Genomic DNA, 16,147 nt, shown 5'->3' with positions numbered 1-16,147 from the left:
AGAGAAATTAGGATTGCACAAAAGTTGTCAACAATATCAAAATGTATTTTTGGGTGTCATGTCTGGGCAGCGATGGGGTGGGTGGGTCACTGTGTTGCATCAAGCCTAGTTGTTCACTCAAGTATCAAGTCCTGCCTCCTAATCCTGACCAGCCCTGTCTTCTACATCTTAGTAGTCAGAGATCAGTGGATACTAGAAGTGTCATCCTAACAGCAAATTGTTAAAGGCATGGATAAGCCCTGAAGCACAATATAGCCTCTCTCTACCAAAAAACTTCCAACAGCTTCCTACTACAGCTGTCACATTTTAAAAAAACCTATGGATTCAACGTAGGAGGCTGAATCCTCATGCAGTTTAATGGCCCAATTTCTGAAACTGTGTTGCTTTCACTGAAGATAACTTAAGCGCTTGGGCTCTCTACGGTCTTTAAAAACTGTTTATTCTCTGGGAGCCTAGTACAAGGTGCGATCTGTAACTTGGCTTTCCGTGTTTAAAGTCACAGTCTGAGGTGTGAATATTAGAACAAGAAAAATACGTCTGGGGTCAAGATAGGGTTTTTCTTTGCTAACACTGGAAATTATTTTGACTGTGTTTTTTGAGCAAAAAGTAGGCTTGAACTTTATGAAATGCTTATATTTGTAATACTTCTGAAAATCTAATTTCTAAACAGTAGTTGGTAATTGTGTTGCACAACTGCCCAAGACTTCTTTAAGGAAAGAGGAAGCAGGCAGCACCTTCTAGGGACAATAGCTGAAGACACAAAGATTGTATTGGGTCCCCTCAAGGAGTTCTTCCTCTGTTGCAGATGCAGTACCTCCAGCCTTTGCCAGGGAGCTGTATTTCCATGGAACCCTCTTCCTTTATTGATGTCTATGGGTACATAGCTACTCCTCGAATTTGGAGACAGAAGTCCTCCTTGACCTGGCGCCTTGGCCCTGCATACTTGTTTGAGGAAGCCATCTCTGTGGGAACTATAGAGGTGATTAATAAGCTTGGTCCACAGTACTGTAGCAATTTCCAAGCAGTACAGCTTCAAGGTATGTGATAATTCTCACATCCATCACTATTTGTTTGTCAGGGCAACATTCTTTTTATCCTTGTAATCTACAGTTAGTATTCTAGCTGTGCCTAGAGCTTGCTCTAAATCCTGGAACTCTGTGTTGCTGAGTGTTGTACAAGATTGCAGCAAGATACTATGAGGGTCTTATACTGAAAACTGTGCAGAAAAAGAAGGGCAGGAATCAAGCAGCAGAGAGAGATGGAGGGTAAAGAGAGATAACATGTCCTTGAGATGTAAGACTGCAATTTCGGTTGGGTAAACATTAAATGCAGAAAGTCTCAGTTAAAGCTGCTGCTGCTGCTTCATGGTGCTACAGAAAAAAACACAGCAGAAGAAGCAGCAACATCTTTAATTGCATTACATTGCGTTACATTCCATTTAATGAAGAGGCTTTTTAACTAAAGCCTACTGTTAGCTTCAATTATTAAACAGGCAGGCAAAACATTTCAGTTATTGATTACTGTTTGTGCAACAAATAGTGCATTCACCTCTGTACTAAAGCTCAGGTTAAATGGGATGGTAATTTCCCATTTTATAAGAGTAGAATAATATCAACTGGTGGTGCTCCAGCCTAAAGCAAAATGAAAAGACTGGCTGAAAACATTCCTACAGAATGCTGTTTATCTAGACCAAAAAAAAATCTCTGAGTCAGCCATGGGAAGGGGTTTTGAAAAAGAAATTATATCAAAATACAACCCTAAAATGAAAATGTTATGAACACACGTCAGAAGGATTTGATTTTTGAAGTGTTGAGACTTCATGAAATCTGGGGTGTTCATCCTCTGCACACTGGTCTTCCTAACTGGACTTCAGTACTTATCACAGATTGCAGTCATCTGACTTCAGCGATGCCCTGAGGCAGGGAAATCACAGGGCACTATACAAGATGTGATCTCATCATTGTGAAATGATATCTTTCTCTTTTTCCACATCCCTGCCTCCCTTTCTTTGCCAGAAGGGAAGGGGAGGGAGGGGAGAAGGCAGGGAACTTGGTACCTAACATTTCCCTATTCCATAAAAAAACCCAAAGAAACTTTTCTGATGGAAATTTTTGACTTAAAAAAAGTTTCAACACAAACCCCCAAAATACTGTAGTTTATTCCTTAAATTGGATTTACAACCTTGCTGTGGACAGCGGTTTTGAATTTTCAGCAGCGTTGTGTCCCATCTCATGAGTATCTCATTGCTTCTCACTAATTAGCCATGTGCTAATTATTTTTCCTGTAAAGGCGTTAGTGAACAGTTACATAAATCAACTGTTTTCTCAATTTATAAAATCGTCAAAAATACAAGATTTAAAAAAAAAAAATCCAAGTGAGAGCAGGAATATAAATTCTTGAAAGAAAAGCATATCTGAATTTCATACAATCATTCAACTGCTGAACCTGGTATTTTCTAGAAGCTTTCCATGTATTGTGAGTTGGCAGCTGTAAATATTTACCACTGTTCTTTTTTTTCCACACGAGTCTTTGCTCCTGGTAGCCCTGAGAAAGCTCCCAGTGGAAGGCCTCTGAAATGTTTTCTCTGCACAGAAAGTAGATCTTGTGTGGACAGAGAAAGGGTTATCTCATGAAACTCCAGAGATCTTCAGAACACTAGGAGAGAATGTAGGATCTATACAAACTGTAACCAGAGACAAGCCAAGCACATCTTCTCTTGGTGCTTACGCTGGCAAGCTGCCATAGACTGTTGTAAAGAGTGAGGACAGTCTTCTGATGATAGAAATTGATTATGACTTAACTATAAAAACTTTGGTTTCCTCCAGTTACTTTTCATCTGCCTCTCTCCTGTCTCACATGTTTAGCATGCAAAATACCTTCAGAGTTTGTGGTTTCTCTTATTTTAGGTGAGGACAAATATGATGATCATAATCCTACACCTCTGGTGGCAGAAGAGAAGATTTCTTTTGGAATCAATGCCATGTGCTCATCCCTCACTACAGTTCAAGATATAAAGAGCTTCTACAATGAAGTGGATGGCCGGCTGATTGCCAAAGAGGTCACAGATCTTCCTCATTAGTCTTAAACACATTTTCTCTTGTTTGATTGGTTTCCTAGAGCGCAGTTTATTACTTGGTTTTAGTTGCATAACTTCAGTGAATTTTTTTTTTCATTCTAGTCATAGTTTTCTTTTCATCTATGGAGAGAGACAGATTGGACAGTGTGAACACAGTGTTAAAAGCGTTTCTTAAAATAGGAACAAAAGCCATAGTTCTCAGGTCTAATGATAATTTGTTTCAGTCTGTGATTTCTTCAGGCCTTCACAATGACCTTTCACACACTATTCTAGCCAGGCTTACTGACATGTCAAAGTAATGGCGTTATGGGATATTTTAAGTGGGTGAATATTTGTCCTAGCAATCAACTTTGAAGGGAAAATAGTTTTTATAGTCTAGAAGTAATAAAATAATCTAAAGTATTGGAGCATCTGCTTGTTACTTTTTGTCTACCCGGTACTGCCATATTTTCTTCTTAGGATGTCTCTTTTCATCTGTTTAGATTGGGATTAACTCTCGGGACAGTTCAACTCCAATATTCCTAGCGAAGAATATTGCTGGACACCTCTCAGGTTCCTTGCGGACTATTGGGTCAGTGGCTGTGGGCCAATATGGTAAATGAACTATTTCTTAATGTTTCATAATGTTTAGGAGCCGGGCTTTTCTCTGTCCACTAACGGACTAAGTCCATGTAACTTCCTGGTAGAGTAACACTGTAATTCCCTAGGGGTAAGACTGTTCCAGTCCTCTGCAGCAGCTACTAGCCTGAACTTCATTGGAGGCCCTGCCATTCTCCTGGGTCTCATTGCTATGGCCTGTGATGACCACACCTTGTATGCAACTGTGAAAGTCCTGAACTCCATCCTGAACAGTTCCCCAATGAGTGAAAAATTGATGAGACACATACGTGGATACCAGGTAGACAGTCTTTTTTTCATTCGTTCTGGTTATAGTATTTCTTTTGCAGAACCATATCCCAAAATCTATCAATGGCAATGAACCAAGCCCATCCTGGCTATTAGCAGTCATGGTTGGAATTTTGTAAGTTTTGAGATCTTTGAGAGGGGAGTATAGGATAGTGCTCTAAGTCCTGTGCTTACAATCACTGGGAACCTCTGTATCAGTATATCTGCTGATGGGAAGGTGAGGTCAGATACCTCTTGTTCAGATATGATCTAATAAACTGAAGCCAGTCCAGCAGATTTGCGAGTGACCTACCCTTCACATTTTCCCAACATACTTGATCCCTCTCATAAGAGACCACTTTTCAGGCAGGTCTGCTTCCCTTGGCTCATCCAGCCTAAGATTTCTCATTACAGACTACCCAGTGTAGGGCTGACAATGACAATGGTTTCACTGTGTATTAGGAATTGTGGTGATATAAATAATTGCTGTCTGGATTTCATTGATTAAGTTTGTCCTAATTCATCTTTTAAACCTGAAAGCTGTGCAGATCAAGGAGTTTGGTTATCTTTAAGCACTGTTTATACAATATTGGATGGGTTAAGGCTCAAGCATGGAATTTCAGCTCAGTATAGTTTACTTTAGGCTGTATAGGCTAAGAAGAATCTTACAGAACAGCGAAAACTATTTAACAGAGATGGTTCCAAATGAGACTTTAAACATTGGTTTCATGAATGACTTATTATAAACTTTCAATTTTCCAAGTTTGTGAATTTTTCATTAATTGATCCTGATTCATATTAAGATATTTATCATACTTAGATATTGCTTGCCCGGTCCTTTCTTGTAGGTGAACGCCAGCCTTTAGATTGTGTATGAACTGTTCCATTTGGCTTTGTGTTACATAGTGTTCTCTACCCATGAGTGATTATCATGTTGCAATGGAATGGTTTTACTTTTTGTTTGGATGCCTGACCCATTTTTTTCTTGAGCAGCAAAATAATAAATATGTGTCTTGATTCATATTTTTGAATGAATGTCTATTCCTTCCAACCTATTCAAAAGGTAGTGGTTTTCTAAACATTTTTCTCACTGGAATTCATTGAGCAATCAAACATAGACTTACCTGATAAACTGGCAGTGTTTCACACAGATGTCTTTCATTTGAAGAGGACAATGTTAGTGTTTTTTTTAAACTAATACCATTTACCAGCAACTAATAACACATCTATGAAAAATAGTGTAGAAAACCTGCTATGATTATTTACGATTTGTATGCTGCTTTTTGTAAATTCTGTTCAATACAATATGGCATGTATTTTGCTCCTGTGCAGTGCCACAGAGTTGTAAAACACTTTCAAAAACTTATCATTTAACTTACTGCACAAAATTTTTTTCCTGGACCGTAACCTTCTCTTTCTTCATGTTGCTTATATAAAATATATGCTTGCATGACTGCTACAGCCAAGTAAACTGTGCATTTGTCTTGAATTAAAAAGTATTATATGTTAGTTTACAGAAATACAGATTTACACGTAGTAGATACTTAGTAAGTTTTTTTTTTTCTCTCAGTTGCTGACCTATCTGTTGAAGAGGAAGACACAGCTTTTAAACAACAGGATTTTACAATTAATGCTGTCCTTAGTAGGCACAGCTGAGCTTGGCTTTGAGTCTTCAGTCATCAAGAATTATAGTGCATTCCAGTATGTTCTCTGCAACTTTGAGGTAAAACTGTTAATGTTACTTTGTGGGTTTGGCTGAATTAAAAATGGCTTTATAGTATGAGGCTTGGTTTGTTCATAGCACCTCCCAGATACAATATTTGGGGTGGGGTGTCGTGGTTGTCCACACTGTGTGGAGTTGATAGCTTCTGGAATGGCAGGTCCTCTGTCACCACGGCTCCCCACTGTTCCCTGGAGCAGTTCCTGGAGTGTTCCTGCAGGTCCTGAGAGCCTGTTCCTCAAAACTAGCTCAGGAGCAGCAGCTCCTCACACTGGCAGGGATTTCCCAGCACCTGCAGGTTGCCACTGCAGAAATGACTGACAGTTTATGATGTTAAACTCCCTGAACTATGTCTAACTATTCTCTGCCACAGATTACTATCCTCTCAGTTCAGCAAAGCAGTAAAACCTCCGCTTTACTTTGTCTTCCAGCTTTGGATGAAAGCACCAGAGAATCTTGACCTTGCTCTTTTTTCACATCTTGTGGAAATCTTGCAGTCCTCCAGGTACACAAGCTAGTGTATGATTCAGAAATGTGTAGAACAAGCTCCTTTGTAACCTGAAGCTGGAACCATGAGGAAGATATAAAGGGCCCAATTCTAATTGGAATCAGTGGACTCTGGGAATGAATCATTCCTGTATTGCTCTTTCAAGGTTGGAGTCAGCTGTTTGATAGGCCCCTGAGGTGACTGTGGTGCCAGGCTGGGAAAAACTATGTGGTGACCTGGTTCACATGGAACCACTGCTGTACAATGAAAGTTAAAATGTCTGCTGGGAAGGGGGATCTGAATATTTTAATTGAGTATGAAGTAATAATAAAAAGTGATATGTATTAAATAATAATTATATATGCTATCAAATAGATAATATATTTATATAAATATAAAATATTGCTATATAGAAATATTATAAATGTATTATAAATTATTATATATGTATACAGACTATTATATATTTATATAATTAAATTATCATGTAATTATTTAGTTATATGGATGTACACATTCTTACACAAATATATTTAGCATTTATATATAAAATATGAATATACATTAAGCATAGATATAACATATATATAATAATAAATATATATGTATGAAATAATAATAAAAAGTAAGTGAAGTTTTGTTTGATGCCAAAACACAACTCAGGAAGACCTTTTTTAGAACAATATACTTTCTTAATCAGATCTATAAATGTGTCTGGAGAGACACAGTATGGCAGAGGGGCTGAGTAAAGCAGGATGCTAGATTCCTTCTTTTTGGTACCAGAAAACTCTATGCAGAGCTGTCTGGTTCCCCTTACTCAGTTTTAAAAGAACAGCATGTATTACCAAAACCTCACTGCTTGAAAAATTCAATAATGTTTTCTTTGAACTCATTGAAATGCAGAAGTTTCTGGGGGCCAGGAGGTGCAGATAGGAAGGGTAGAGAACACACGAAGATGTCTTCAGGTCTCCATCACTGACACATATTCAATTTGTCTGACAGTGTTTGAAATGTTGCCAAGGCAACATTAGAAGCCAAAGATGCAAAGTATTAGTGTAATCTGAGAATCCTTTTAGCTGAAACCCAGCAAATTTGGTTCTTTCCAGTAAAAGCTTTAAATAGTCCCTGTACTTTTTTACAGAGATGGAAGTCAGAATGCTGCAGTTGCCTACCAGGTGCAAATGGTGCCCAAATTAATTTTCCTCTTTAATAATCCTGAAATCAGTAACTCCAGGATTACTGTGGCCTGCAATATTATCTCTCATCTGTTGCAAGGATACTTTAACACAACGGATGTTCTCAGGTAACCTTCGTATTGATACCTTTTCTCAGTTTGCAGGTGAGCTGTACTCCTGCCAAAACTTCCCTCACCTCATCTTTGGTAGAAGCCCCGAGATCTTTAGTAACTGCAGGAATTCCCACTGATGAAAATCTCTTTCATGCCTTCAAAACATACTCCAGTCCAACCTTTTATTTGTGTGAGGATGGGCTGGATAATGATCCTTGCAATGATGGCACAAACAGTTCTGTTGGTATGACTGAAACTAATCAAAGTCTGTACTTAATATTTCATTTCATTAAAGGTTGCCCCTAAAGTATTGCAATTAGTATAGTATTGCATCTTGGCCTAAGTCAACTAAGAACATAATCCCGTTGACTTGTCTTATATCACAGTAACTGTCTTTTTTATTCCTGAATTTCAGTCAGCCAATACATGTTAGGATTTCGTGAAGCAAAGAATTCAAATTCTTGTTTGCTTTCCGCAAAATATAAACACTACTGTTTTTATATTCCCAGCCTATTTGCATCAGCCTGTAGCTATGAACTGGGGAAGATCCATACAGTGCTGTCTACAGCCACTTAACTCCAGGGAGATGCTTTGCATAGATGACAACTCTGGTTTTAAAGTTCTTTGTCAAAATAAAATGTAGAAACAGAATTGCACATAGGAACTGTGGTCTCTGCAGTCAGCCTTTAGCTCTGTTGAAGAGTGTGAGCACCTTAGGTAGTTAACGTGGAATAAGCTGATAAATAAACTTACTGCTTGCCAGCTGTTTTGTGGAATTACCTGTATGTATGTTCCTACCATGGGCTTGTACAACTTAGCCCATTCTTTTTTCATATAGATATGAGCAGCTGATTTAGCATATCAGATTTGCCTTGTGGTAAGGAGTGTGCACCAGTGTTTTTCTTAAAATACCGTAATCTGTTATTCTACGGTGATTTAGCTGGTTGTCAGGTGCAGGAGTGCTGAGTGAGGGAATAAAGACAGTCTCAGTCCTTCCACCTTCAGGAGAGCAGAGACCGTAGCAGACTCTCAGCAGCACTGAAAGGTTCAAAGGTTTCTGCTGGTCCCAGGCTTCAGACACATCTAACTGAAATTGTTGTGTGGACCATATCTGTGGTGGTCTGTCCCTTAAGAAATGCTCTTCTTGTGAGCAGGAGGAGGTTATGCACTTTCACTAAGTGTGTATGTCACGTGAATCTTTCTATCATTAAAACCAGCTGCTGTGTTAAAGCACACTGCAAGTGAGAAGGTATTGCCAGTCCTCCTCTCCGAGTGTTCGCTGAGGTTTCTCTGCTCTCCTCTATGCGCTTGAAAACCAAGTGGTGATAACAGTGATATCTGAAGGCCACAGGCTGTTCAGAATCTTTTGTATGAACAGGGTGCTTAACTCAGTATTGCTTTCCTCATGGTAAAAGACTTCTAAACTCAAGAGATGAAAAGAAAAATGTTTTCAGAATAGAAATTACTTGCATTGTAGAGAAACGTCCTTTTTATTTGCCTCCTAGAGTATGAACATTTGCATTCCTATTTCAACCCTATTTCTGCAGTGATTAGAATCTCCAATGGTTGTCATTAACAGTCTTCATTAATGAGTATTGAGATTTGCATGTAACCTCAAAATAATTAAATGAATGTCTATCTGCTGACCAAAACTGATTCCCTCTTTTTCTGCAAGGATTGGGTTGTTTCTTGTTTACACTTTGAAACCTTCTTCTGTGGATGAAAATCAGATTTGCCTGGATGGTGTGGCTGAGATGCCCAATGAAGGTGAGGAGCTGCCTTTCGTGTGTGTGTTCTGATAGACAGCTGAACTACTTCCCTTCTTCCTCAGGGCATGACGAACCCTAAATGCAACATAGTGTTCTACCTCCAGTGGCAGGAAGAGACATGATTTGAATTACTTCACTTGGAAAGGGACAGGCTGCATTGAGGTGACCGGAAATTGTGGGGAAAACTTATATTGCTACAAAGGCCTGATGTGAAGAGTAGCAAAGCGACGATCACTCTATATTCATGCAGGAAGGCCTGATCTACTGCAAGATCCACCTCCTGCTGAGAGAGTGACCCTTTTGTCCTCTCTCTATTAATAAACCAGAAGTACTTCGGTTTCATTGTCCAGAGCCTCCACAATGTTGGATTTCATTGATACACACAGAGATAAAGGATACTAAATTGAAATTGCCCCAAAACTACAGTACTGGACTCATACAAGGAATAAAATTTTACTTGACATCCCGGATTTTCTGTGAACATTTTGCTACACTTAGAATTGTAGCAGATAATAATGTGGAGCTCTGCGCCTTTTAAAGTTTATGTGTATTTATGTCAGCTTTGTGTGTGGGAGCTTCTAGACAGCTGGCTCTTTTATTGTGATCTTTCAGTTGAGAATCTATTGGTTGTTGCACCTCTGAACAAAATATTATATACCAAGGAGACACTGGTCACTGTAGTTTATGTATATTAGTATCACAGCTAGGCAATACAAGTCACATTGCTTGTTTGCATTTCCCTCTGTGATTTACCTGAGATTACTTCCTGCAGATTATTATTAAATGTGTAGTCCGGATGGACTTGACAATGTAAGCACTGGTCATTTCTGATTTTAGCAGGAATTCTTACACTCAAAATCTCATGGCTGCATCTTTTTACTTTAGAAAAGACTGGTATAAATATTTCCTCTGGGCTAATCTGGTGCGAACAAGGTTGTTCATCAAAGCAATGGAACATGTGTTTTGTTTCTTCATTAGTCTTTATTACTTTCTGATATTTGCAGCCTTAAGCCAAACATCTGGAAAGACAATCTGGCTTCGAAACCAGTTACTGAAGACGCTGTTAGATGTAATGTACTCAGACAAACTTCATTTGTCCTCTGAGTAAGTAGAAACAATTTAGAAAGCTTTGTGTGTCTCTGTCTTCTAGATTTCCACTTTACTGGTACTTGACTAGAACTAAACGCACCAATAATATTTGAGCTTCAACAAAATAGAAGTATGTTTTCAGAGAATGTCTCAAAGGAGGAACCCAGATACTTCTTCTGCATTGCAAGGGTTGAAGAAAGCCCAGCTGCCCTTGCAAATCAATTCGTACTAATGTGGGATTACTTGCACCCCTCTATCATAACCATGAACATGCAGTTACTATAGTTCTAACTTGCATAACAGAAAGGCAGAGTTGGTAGTGCTGGGTGCTGTCCCCGTGCATTTTCATTTGTTAATATATGTTGAACTTCCAAATTTAAACTGTAATTTTGGATTTCATAGGTTGACAGACCTAGTCTGTGATGTAGTTTACCTCAGTTGTTGATAAACACTTTCAGAAGGAGCTTCATGTTAATGAGCTGGTTTTGCCTGACAGTAATATAAGGTTGGATTTTGTAAAATCATAGAATAATTTGGGTTGGAAGAGACCCTCTAAGGTCATCCAATCCAACCCTCATACCATGAATAGGGATATTTTCAACTAAATCAGGTTGTTCACAGCCCTGTCCAACCTGACCTTGAATGTTTCCAGGGATGGGGCTTCTACCAGCACTCTGGGCAACCTGTTCCAGTTTTTCACCACTCTCACTGTAAAGAAGTTCTTCCTTGTATCTAGTCTAAATCTACCCTCTTCCAAGTTTAAAATCATCACCCCTTGTCCTGTTGCAACAGAGGCCCTGCTACAGTGCTTGTCCCCACCTTTCTTATTAGCCCTCTTTAAGTACTGGAAGGTTGCAGTAAGGTGTCCCTGGAGCCTTCCCTTCTCCAAGATGAACAATCCCAACTCTCTCAGACTTTCTTCACATGAGAGATGTTCCTTCCCACTGATCATTTCTGTGACCCTCCTCTGGACCTGCTCCAACAGATCCATGTCTTTCCTGCACTGAGAACTCCTGAGCTGAACAAGTACTCCACGATAGGGTCTCAAAAAAGCAGAGCAGAGGAGCAGAATCATCTCCCACAACCTGCCGGCCACAGTTTCTTTCGATGCAGCCCATCATACAGTTGGCCTTACGGGCTGCAAGCACACATTGCCAGCTCATGTCCAGCTTTTCCTCCACTAGTTTTCCTGTGGCAGGACTGCTCTTAATCCCTTCAGTCCCCAGCCCAATTCCTTGTCAATCTGCCCAGCAGATCCATACCTCTCTAATTTAGAGAGAAGGATGTTGTGGGGAACTGTCAAAGGACTTTAGTGGGAATTAACTGTGTGGAAGAGTGTGTTAAATCTTTGTAATTCTGTGTTGTGATACACTTTTAGTCAGAATTTTTCTAGAGAAACTTGAGCTTTAAATCACGGTGAGATTATTTTAAATAAAATCGCCTTTCTGTCTTCCACCATGTGTCTTTTCATGCATTTTCATTTCTCTGTTTGTCGTAGGGAACAAGAGGAGGTATTTTTTGCACTGGGGCCAGACTGGTTTCTGCTCTTCACACAGAGCCACCTGCACCCTACTACAGTTGTGCTAGGAATCAAGCTACTCCTGTGCTTCCTTCACAATCGTTTACTGCTGAACAAATTCAAGGAGGGCATATTGGCAGGGCGCTGGCTGGAAAACAGCTCTGCAGGGCTGAGTATTCTAATGGGTATGTGTTGGTTTAATGCTCCAAAACCAATCCCTTGGTCCAGCTCAGTGACAGCAGATCGCTGAAGTAGGTGAACAGAGAATTCCCACTGAACTCAGCAGACCAAGAATTGATAGCACATTCTAGAGCAACCTTTTCCTAGTATTTCAGCTTTTCTGTGCTGAAGAGTAGAAGGCGTTTCTTCTCCCTTGCATGATGCTTGGCATTTCTGATTAGCAATTGCAGGGAGATGGGCCTTTTTGTCTTGCATAGTATCAGGCTAGTCAGTAAGCCTGTGAGATGTCCAGGTGTTACCTTGTGCCCTGAAACCTTCTGTTTCTATAAGATTTGTTCACCTTTCTTTTTTGTTAACTATATCTGTAGTTCTGAGAAAGAGAAGCATAAGGAAGTAGAAGAATTTACGGAACCTCTACTGTAATCAAAGTGATTATGGGAAAAACTGTTAGCTATTAGTCTGAGGAAGTTTTATAAAATATTACAACCTAGCAGAGTATTGAGTGGTCTGGAGAAAGACAAATGAAGATAAATTTGGATGAGTAATTCTTCCTCTGATATAGGATGCTTTTTTATCCACTTCCTCAGGATAATTTCCTTTTCTTTTCCTTTAAAGATAATTTAAAAACTCAGCCCCCAGTGCCTGACAATGGCTCCTTCTTGATTTTCGGGTTTTCGGTGTTGCAAAGATGTCTGACTGATCATGTCCACATCCCTGAGATATACTTGCTTGTAGCAGGGCTCTTTCTGGCAACTCCACAGTCTGAACCACCTGAAGCAGACAAGGTATGGAAAAAATAGTGTACAAGCATGAAGCAGCTATTGCTTGACTACTTTGGTATTTTGTGCTCTTTCCCATGAGAGGATTTTCAGGCAAGTTAGCCCTACTTGGGGTTTTGAGATAGTTAAAATGTAGTCATTCAAACTTTAAAAATGAAGCAAGTTCACTTTGATTTTAAGAAATCTGTGTTTGGAACAAACTTGTTCATGCAGGTGTTAAATGTTTTTTAACTGCTGTAGTTTAGAAGGTAATTCAGGTTAGCTTCCCTCTCTGTTCTTACATTGTCAAGATTCATTAAAATCTCAGAATTAATGGATTTGGTTCTTTTTCCCTAGTGCTCTGAGAAGCCATAAGGCATCTTTGCACTGGGAGCGCCAAAGACTTATTTCAGAAGAGAAAAACTCATTAGTACTACCCTGGGGAAACACATTTAATAGGAGAGGGAGGGAAGTGCTGGGAGTGAAGATGTTTTGGGTTTTTTCTGATGCGGAGAGAGCAAGTGTATTTCTTGATGCATCATATATGATTCTCCATCTCTTCTTGAACTATTTCTCCTGTTGTAGAAAGATCTTGAGTCTATGTTGCAGTGGATCTTGCAGCACCACCTTACAGAGAAAGTCCTAAAAATTGGGTTGTGTGCAGAGGCAGCTACTTTACTGCTGGAAATGGTTAGAGTCACTGTGGACAAGGTAAGCATTTTGTTGCAAGGACTGTGAAATGTAAATGGCAGAACAAACTGCTTGAGACTGTCAGATGACAGTGACAGTATTTACCTGTAAACTCTACCCTTCCTTTGCCTATTCACAGGGTAATACTGAGCACAACAGTGAGCAGGGACTGCAAAGCATCAGCCCAACTATTGTCCTGTTTGTTACACAGCAGATGATGTGATAGACTTATGTTTAAGAACGTTTTATCACTGAGATGTATCTTACCCACAATATTACCCATTTTGTAAATTCTTGATGGTGAAGATATGCCATCTCTCTGATTGGGTGTATCTTCAAACTACAAGCTGGAAGTTGGCTACTTCTCCCTTGCCTCACTTCTCTGTGGCCATGTCATGTTTACTTAGTTGCTTAGGAATACCTAGAGAGGAGCAAAGATGAACTTATATGAGTGAGAGGAATGATGCCTTGACTAGATGCACATTTGTCTTTGTTCAGCCTGTTGCAGATGCAGATGCCTCCTGGGAGATTACCTATCCAGGGAACATTATCCAGTTTCTGTGCTTGATCTATCACTGTTATACTCAGGACCCCATGTGGCACTGTCCTGACTTCTTGAAAACTTTGGCTATGGTTGCTTTCCATTCTGAACCACCCAAGGTATGTGCATCTAAGCAAGCACAAGCCCTTCAAATCTGAGATGGGCTGCTAGGAAGAAAAACAAATTTAAAGGATATCATGAGTTAAAATACATTGCTGTCTGCTTCTACAGGGAGGCTCTGAAGGCCTTTTGTCTCCTGATGGTCCAGCCATTGCTGAAGGGAAAGGCTGTGTTGATCTCTCCTCTCTCCCACTCCTACCACACCCTGCCAAGAAACAAGTGTGGGATTTTGTGCGAGTCCTCCTGATGGACAGTCTTCTCAACATCCCAGCAAACAAACAAGGACATCCACTTGACATGCTTCTTGAGGTCTCTGTTCTAGTTACCAGGCTGGGGTGGAAGGACAGGAGGTATCCTCCTAGTGGCCTGGTGGAAAAAATGCTAACAGTGATGAAGAGGTGTATTCAGTCAGCTTTTTCGACTGTCTAGGATAAGGCTGGGATTACAGCTTTTAGAAAGCATGCATTACTTCTTGGCCCATCTGGTCTTCCTTCTTAGTGGAAAGAAATTCCTGTCTTTTCAACAAGGAAGAAAGGCCTTTTCTGCATGCTTTGCATTCATATGAACTAAGCAAATGCTGCTCGGAGACAACAACAGAAGCATTTTTGGGGCAACATTTAACATTGAAGTAAGGCATGAAAAAAATTCCATTTTCCTAAGTAATACTTACTTGTCATTAGAATAGCTCTTGAATTTGTTAAGAACAGATTTCATACAGAGGATTCCTGTGTACTGTTTTTTGAGGCCATTTCTTTTCAGTGCTCAAGTAAGCCAAAACCAACTTTCTCTACTCTTAGTATAAATCCATACAAGCTGTAGTAGCTGAGTCTGGATTATGGATATCAACCACTCAAAGCACTGGAAAGAGTCAGAGTACCCTGAAGAAAGGGAAAATTCAAAATTTAGGCTTCAGTTCCAAATGGCACTAATCTAGGTATCCCAGATATGAATTCTGATGCAGTCTTAGCTTAGTAATAGGAATAGTAATGAACATAAACTTGACTGCAACTGTCATGAGCTAAATCATCTTGCAGAGCAGCAATTCCTTAAAGATTAATATAGTAACAACCCAAGGCTTGGTACAGTTTAAAATAGAGGTTGGCTCTTCAAACTGTCTGAATCTTGGGCATGCTAAATAGCACTGAAATTCCCTGAGGGAAAGATCTCTTGGGAACCACCAGTGAACCTAGGTTCTAGCCCTGTGCAAAACTTTATGTTCAGCGTGCAGAGGACCACTGTCCTGGCTATCAGCCAGAGAGTGTAGACCTACATAAGATTTCCTCTTTTCCCAGCTAGGGTATGAGGTTCTGCTGTCCAGTTACTGTCTGCACATGGGCTCTTGCTGAGCTCTGTATGAGAGGTGCCATATTGGCTTTGCATTGAGGAATACACCAAATCTCTGTATTCAAGTGTTACTAAGGATTAGCTGTCACAGATAATTTCACAGCTTGCAGCAGCTGTTTCATATTCCCACACTGGTGTCTGAAGTGTGCAAGTAAGGTAGAGTAGTTGTCCCAGCTCTTCTTGTGCTGTTTTTCCCTTCCTTTTACTAACATGGTACCTAGGTGCTTAAGGGAATGTTGGTCATTTTGAATTATCTCAGACAGTACTGAGTGTCTCTTGGAATTTCTACTTGCTTCTTTGAGCACAAGTTTTACTGAATCTGAATCTATGTCAGGATTAGCCTGCTAAATATCCAATGAAATCAAAGCATTTTGAATAAAGGCTGAAAATAAATTTGAGTATAATTTCCTGGTTGTTTTTCTGCTGCTCTAATATGTATACGGTTACTGTATAGGCTTTTCCAGAGGAAGCCACCAGTGAGCAGAAGAGATATTTCCAGACCAAAGTTTTGCTGTCTGCTATGGACATCTTCTCTGTTACCAGCCAAGGAGAGGGGAAAACAAGACCAAGAGGTGAGCAGTAAGAACCAGGTCATTAGCGAGTTGGTATTTAGCATGTAGCTGTAATTGCTAGAAAGATTTGGAAACACTAGCTAGAAGGACAGTCCAGGTCAGCAGGCTG

The 16,147-nt window shown here is 39.8% G+C and overlaps 1 protein-coding gene across 5 annotated transcripts in view; it reads left to right on the top strand.

The window, feature by feature from the left end:
• WDFY4 (WDFY family member 4) overlaps window positions 1-16,147 on the top strand; it is a 136,022-nt gene that overhangs the window by 40,173 nt on the left and 79,702 nt on the right. For 4 of the 5 annotated variants that reach the window (XM_069864116.1, XM_069864115.1, XM_069864117.1 and 1 more), the window contains 15 exons: window positions 806-1,037; window positions 2,907-3,058; window positions 3,559-3,670; window positions 3,784-3,974; window positions 5,532-5,684; window positions 6,113-6,186; window positions 7,310-7,471; window positions 9,132-9,223; window positions 10,230-10,329; window positions 11,813-12,018; window positions 12,629-12,798; window positions 13,357-13,482; window positions 13,960-14,121; window positions 14,234-14,431; window positions 15,921-16,038. In XM_069864116.1, the coding sequence (XP_069720217.1) occupies window positions 806-1,037; window positions 2,907-3,058; window positions 3,559-3,670; window positions 3,784-3,974; window positions 5,532-5,684; window positions 6,113-6,186; window positions 7,310-7,471; window positions 9,132-9,223; window positions 10,230-10,329; window positions 11,813-12,018; window positions 12,629-12,798; window positions 13,357-13,482; window positions 13,960-14,121; window positions 14,234-14,431; window positions 15,921-16,038 (2,248 nt within the window). Of the gene's footprint in view, window positions 1-805; window positions 1,038-2,906; window positions 3,059-3,558; window positions 3,671-3,783; window positions 3,975-5,531; window positions 5,685-6,112; window positions 6,187-7,309; window positions 7,472-9,131; window positions 9,224-10,229; window positions 10,334-11,812; window positions 12,019-12,628; window positions 12,799-13,356; window positions 13,483-13,959; window positions 14,122-14,233; window positions 14,432-15,920; window positions 16,039-16,147 lie in introns of those variants that run through there. The other variant, XM_069864119.1, reaches the window with a different exon arrangement.

This window comes from Phaenicophaeus curvirostris, chromosome 9 (genome assembly GCF_032191515.1).
Source record: "Phaenicophaeus curvirostris isolate KB17595 chromosome 9, BPBGC_Pcur_1.0, whole genome shotgun sequence".
In the NCBI taxonomy this organism is placed as follows: domain Eukaryota; kingdom Metazoa; phylum Chordata; class Aves; order Cuculiformes; family Cuculidae; genus Phaenicophaeus; species Phaenicophaeus curvirostris.
The sequence above is the reverse complement of the archived record's forward strand: the minus strand, read 5'-3'. Positions and strand labels throughout refer to the sequence as shown.